At 39.9% G+C, this 6,523-nt stretch overlaps 1 protein-coding gene across 2 annotated transcripts in view; it reads right to left on the bottom strand.

Annotated features, from left to right (window-relative positions):
- The window catches only part of LOC108627418 (uncharacterized), a 141,332-nt gene extending 135,152 nt beyond the window's left edge, over positions 1-6,180 (bottom strand). For both annotated transcript variants that reach the window (XM_018028657.2, XM_018028660.2), the window contains exon 1: positions 5,922-6,180. In XM_018028657.2, the coding sequence (XP_017884146.1) occupies positions 5,922-5,982 (61 nt within the window). In that variant the 5' untranslated portion in view covers positions 5,983-6,180. The remainder of the gene's footprint in view (positions 1-5,921) is intronic.
- Between the last annotated feature and the right edge of the window lie 343 nt (positions 6,181-6,523).

Genomic DNA, 6,523 nt, shown 5'->3' with positions numbered 1-6,523 from the left:
TCAGCGTCAATACTTAATTGGATATTTCCTTCTATACTTTTTAGCACGTAGCTATTTGTTATTAGCATTATTCTTCCAACGTCTGATTTCTTTTTAATTATAGGAAATGCGTTTTTCTAAGGTACATAAACTTTTGGGATTGACTGTATAGCCAATACATCCTTAAAACGCGTAGAATCTTCAACGACCAAACGCACATTTCAGCCTAAACAGTGAGATAATAATTCAATGTATATTCCAAGGAAGCGTTTAATTCAACTTGCATTAATCGACGTGTTAATTGCAGGTTTACGCACACCTGGTAAAACAATAGCGTCCCGTGTACCGGCCGTACCTCAAAAGCTAACAGGGACTCGAGCCTAACAACTTTACCCAGCGAAGTTTCCACGGGTAAACTATGCAACCCGGCGACGACGGTTAATCGTTGTAACTCGTAACACGCGAATGTTTCTACGAAAACGACGAGATCTATGAAATCGTCAGACAGGATGGACACCTGTACGAATTTCCTTTAAATACATTTTAGTAAAGTCGTATTAGGAGCAGTCGTCTTCTGACGAGATGGAGTTAGGAAAGACACTCTTAGCACATCCAAATATGTTACATTGATTGTTGAATCAGTTAATACCTGTTAATTAGATCTGGTGGAGACATCTGGAAGTGTCGTTAGTGGTTCTCCAATCAGAAAGTGACCAGAAGTTAAGAAGAAAGGCATGGTTGTCTTCTGACAAGATGGACACTCTTAGTGCCATCGCCTCCAAAAGTGTTGCACTGATTGTTGCATGAGTTAATACCTGTTAACTCTACTACTACTATTTGCGCTATGCTAATTAGTTCTGGTTGAGGAAGTTATTGGTTCGCCAATCATAAAATGACTAGAAGTGGTTGTCCTCTGACTATATAGATAGAGTTGGTAGACAAACTTTTGATGCCATCGCCTCCAAAAGTGTTACATTGATTGTTGAATGAATTAATACCTGTTAACTCTATTTTGCTCTATGCTAATTAGACCTGGTTGAGACATCTGGAAGTGTCGTTATTGGCTCTCCAATCAGAAGTTAAGGAGAAAGGCGTGGTTATCCCAAAAGTGTTACATTGATTGCTGGTTGAGTTGATTCTATTTTGTCGTATGCTAATTAGATCTGATTGAGGAACTGTCGTTATTGGTTCTCCAATCAGAAAGTGACCATAAGTTAAGAAGAAAGGCGTGGTTGTCTTCTGCCAAGATGGACACTCTTAGTGCCATCGCCTCCAACAGTGTTACACTGATTGTTGGTTGAGTTAATTCTATTTTGTCGTATGCTAATTAGATCTGGTTGAGGAGGTGTCGTTATTGGTTCATCAATCATAAAATGACCATAAGTTAAGAAGAAAGGCGTGGTTGTCCCAAAAGTGTTACATTGATTGTTGGATGAGTTGATTCTATTTTGTCATATACTAATTAGATCTGATTAAGGAAATGTCGTTATTGGTTCTCCAATCATAAAATGACCATAAGTTAAGAAGAAAGCATGGTTGTCTTCTGACAAGATGAACACTCCTAGTGCCATCGCCTCTAAAAGTGTTGCACTGATTGTTGGATGAGTTAATACCTTGATTCTATTTTTCCATATGCTAATTAGACCTGGTGGAGAAAATCTAGAAGTGTCGTTATTGGTTCTCCAATCATAAAGTGACTAAAAGTCAAGATCAGTTGGATCTGAAGATAAAGGAGGGAAGTCTCGGGAGGCATGCTTCAATCCGTGTGAGAATTGCATAAAGTAAAAACGAAAAGAAAGAAATTGAAATCCTTAGGTACGAACGAAACCAGGTATGAAACTAGAAAAGGGCATTCGAATGCGGAGACAATACAGGAAGCATATTACAACGAATTACATCGGCTATTAAACGAGACAGCGGCATGGAAAAATTCTTTTCTCCCAACCATTGCCAAGTTCCTCCCCTCGTTTCTTACTTCTTACGACGGCAATCGTGGCGCATCGAATTTTAGTAAAGTCGTTTAATAGCCAGCCTCGTTTGTTAATAATAGGAAGCTAAATTTTTAACGATCCTCGTAACAGTCGTCGTACAGAATCGTTCGCATTTATTCATGGGAACATCGATACGCGTTTATACGCTTGTGCGTAAGGAAATTTCCCCTCCCTAAATTATTCCTTCCTCGTATGAACTTTGAAATATCAACGTTGGAACTCTCTGGTTTTCGAGGCAGAAAATCCGGCTTTAATTATACGTTTTATTAGAAAGCGCAGCGCTCGCGTACGCGATATTTTTTCAGACGCTGCTCGTGTCCTTGGAGGACACATTAATTACGCCCCAAATACCTAACGAGTGGGGATCCGTTGGAAGAGCTACGTGGAAGGCAGAAGGCAGGTAGGTAGCTAGGTAGGTAGGTAGGCAGCCAGGTATAATTTCGTGCAAAAACAACGCCGGGTAGCAGGCGTGCTAGAAATGTCGACCGCGCGAACCAAAAAGTTAATTAAGACGTTTTAAGGTCACTGCCTACCGACTACCCCATCCCACTTTTTTCTTACCCAATTGTCTACGCTCGGACAAGCGTTCAACGATTGCTACACGACCTTGGGCCACTTTTTGCCAGGCTTCTAACTTTTCTTTCGAGCCACAGGGAAACGACGATATCATCCGGCAATAGTGATTAAAAATGTTTCCCGCTCGATAATTTTCACGTTAAAACGGTCTACGACCAGGGGGAGTAGAACGACATTCCATTTTCTTATCACACTCAACGTTACGCTGGTCTTATCTATTTTTCTCTCTCATTACGCTATACTTTGTTCCACCTGGGAAAAACTTTATACGTCCGCGGTGCCTCTCGGGTTTCGAATAAAATCTCCATTGCTTCGTTGCTTTTGAAAATCGCTAAGAACCACTCGAGGCAAATAGTGTGTTTCCTTAAGCAAGTCCCGTGGAGAAGGAGGAGGCTAGTAATCCGATAAGAGATCAAATTAGCCGCGACTCGTTGCACCGCAAAACGGACAGTGACATCGTCGAACGTGTCTGCTTCTAATGATCGTCATAGATAAATGGATAACATTAGATCGATTATTATTACTGTAGTTGATTATAGGGATCAGACATCTCAAACTTGCCCATTTCTTTACCTTTTCATGAAAGGGTTAATTTTTTGGGGGATTATTATTACTTCCAGATTATTTAGTGAAAGCAATTCATAAGGAATCTCAAAATAAAGATTTGAACAGGAACGAATGAACATTGGCATTAATATTACTGTTCTTGTAAGGAAATTAGCCTAATGGGGACAACTCTTATTGAAATAGGCCTCTTAGATTACAGGAAAAAACACTTGGGCCCAAAGTAAAACAAAAACTACAAGACCACACTGGCTATAGTGGATTCCAGGACAACTGAAATGTTTGAGACAATGAAATACCTCAGACTCATAAACCAATTCACTGAGCGTCACATTTTTATAATTATAGCTAAACTAGAGAATCAGAAATATCTCTTCGCTGAACCAGAACGTGATTGTAAGCAAATTAGAAAACAGACAACTGCGTCCTATCGAAGCATGACTCTTATATTAGAAGACAAACAGACTTTGGTCCAAAGTACTACAAAAAACCAGTGCGCAAAACCACACTGGCGATGAAGATAGGACATTTACAACGTTTGACCTAAGAGTCCTAGCGACAATGTCAAACAAGTTTTGTCGATCTTTTGATTACTTAAACCCAAAACTTATTCGGGTTTTAATTGAAATCTAAATAGGAAAATGGTCGCCCTTTTGAAAATCGGCTTAAACACTTATATGTCTACTTATATCGCATAAATGCATGAATCATGCATCAATTCCTGGTCTTATCTATTTTTCTCTCTCATTACGCTATACTTTGTTCCACCTGGGAAAAACTTTATACGTCCGCGGTGCCTCTCGGGTTTCGAATAAAATCTCCATTGCTTCGTTGCTTTTGAAAATCGCTAAGAACCACTCGAGGCAAATAGTGTGTTTCCTTAAGCAAGTCCCGTGGAGAAGGAGGAGGCTAGTAATCCGATAAGAGATCAAATTAGCCGCGACTCGTTGCACCGCAAAACGGACAGTGACATCGTCGAACGTGTCTGCTTCTAATGATCGTCATAGATAAATGGATAACATTAGATCGATTATTATTACTGTAGTTGATTATAGGGATCAGACATCTCAAACTTGCCCATTTCTTTACCTTTTCATGAAAGGGTTAATTTTTTGGGGGATTATTATTACTTCCAGATTATTTAGTGAAAGCAATTCATAAGGAATCTCAAAATAAAGATTTGAACAGGAACGAATGAACATTGGCATTAATATTACTGTTCTTGTAAGGAAATTAGCCTAATGGGGACAACTCTTATTGAAATAGGCCTCTTAGATTACAGGAAAAAACACTTGGGCCCAAAGTAAAACAAAAACTACAAGACCACACTGGCTATAGTGGATTCCAGGACAACTGAAATGTTTGAGACAATGAAATACCTCAGACTCATAAACCAATTCACTGAGCGTCACATTTTTATAATTATAGCTAAACTAGAGAATCAGAAATATCTCTTCGCTGAACCAGAACGTGATTGTAAGCAAATTAGAAAACAGACAACTGCGTCCTATCGAAGCATGACTCTTATATTAGAAGACAAACAGACTTTGGTCCAAAGTACTACAAAAAACCAGTGCGCAAAACCACACTGGCGATGAAGATAGGACATTTACAACGTTTGACCTAAGAGTCCTAGCGACAATGTCAAACAAGTTTTGTCGATCTTTTGATTACTTAAACCCAAAACTTATTCGGGTTTTAATTGAAATCTAAATAGGAAAATGGTCGCCCTTTTGAAAATCGGCTTAAACACTTATATGTCTACTTATATCGCATAAATGCATGAATCATGCATCAATTCCGCTTCAGGACACTTGAAGAAGAAGTATTTCAACGGAAACAACACAGAAATCTAACCGGAATAGAAGAATTTTGAGAGATACATGAGAAAAAATGTGCCTTTTTGAGGAACTAACAGAGTTTAAGCAATCTCTCTCTATATAAACTTTAGCGAATCTACTTAACAAAACCAAAATTTCTTTAACTCAAATATTTAGAAACGATACATATTTTTATGTATTCTATACATGAGTACGAAGAAACTTACAAGCAAATATTTATGCGTGTTGGCCATAATCACTTGTCCTAAACGAGTGACTTACATCTGTCGCGGTGCTTTTTTAAAGGGGAGCGTCCCGAACGACGTGAACGCGCGGGCCGATTCGCAGAACGCCTGACCCGTGAATAATAAAAAGAGTGTCACATAAATTAACCTCTGCGAAGGACGAATAAAATCATTGAGAATCAAACATATAAATTCGTACGTACTTGGCGTGTATATCACCTGTAGTACATTTAATGGGATGGAACAACGTAACCGGTGCAAAACGCGTTCCATTTTATATGCATAGATAGGAAATGCTCGTATGTCGACATCGAACGGTGATGCGTGATAAAATAGGAAAGATTATTGGGAAATATGACAGGGGAAAAACGAATCGGTTTGCCTTGACGCGGTACCAAATGCCAGAAGTGCGCACGTGACTACACGTACCCCTCGCGAGTAAACGCCAAGGTTCAAAGAGGAATGAATAACAAGTGTCTTCCATGAAAAGCACAGAAAGTGATTTTTATAAATTTCCTTTTATGACAAAACTATTTTACCAGAAAATCACAAAATTTTGAAACATTATTAAATTTTGAAAACATTATTAATCACAAAAACTAATAAGCGTTTTGGGACGGAAGTCGTTCGCCAAGTGCGCCTAACGAAGAACAGTGGATGGGAACGGCAGCCCACAAAACAAAATCCGCGTGTCTGGTCGATCGACCGTTGTAACGAAATTAGAAATATTTTTATAGACTTCGAACCTTGAATATATCCAAGGAGAAGCAGGCCGTGAATGATCCAGCGTCTCGTCATCGTGCTCATGGTTGGCTTTTTTTTTTACACTTCACTCCATCCCTGATAGGTCCTTGTATCACGAGCACATGCACGCACTTTACCCGCGAACAGACCGCTCGGAGTAGCGAAACGAAATTCTGTATCGGCTCTCGGAACGAAACCGCGCGGCAAACGTGTCGCAACGACGGACTAGACCGGACTGAAACGCCGCGGGAGCATTCGGTGTACCTCGCCGCCGTTCGTGTGTTCGTTTCACCCTCCCCACCCACGACCTACCTATGTACTTATGCTATATAGTATAACTACGTATAACTCACCCATCCCCCCCTCTCTACTCCCGATCCCCTCACGCTATCCTGGCAAATCCCGCCAACGCTCGCGTCCTTTCCAACAGCGTCCGACTCCCCACGCTTCTCGCACAGTAGTTCGACACTGCCTCTTGGTAGAAAAAATTCGGTAACGTCAATGTGTATGATTCAAATTTTTACAAAAGTTGGTATTCCTAAGTTTTTCAGATCGCTAATTTCATATCTGAAGTAAAAATTCTATAATTTGCATTGGAATGACG

This window comes from Ceratina calcarata, unplaced genomic scaffold, assembly GCF_001652005.2.
Source record: "Ceratina calcarata isolate Rehan_Ccalc_2016 unplaced genomic scaffold, ASM165200v1 scaffold470.2, whole genome shotgun sequence".
Lineage (NCBI taxonomy): Eukaryota > Metazoa > Arthropoda > Insecta > Hymenoptera > Apidae > Ceratina > Ceratina calcarata.
This window is presented reverse-complemented; position numbering and strand designations above follow the sequence as displayed.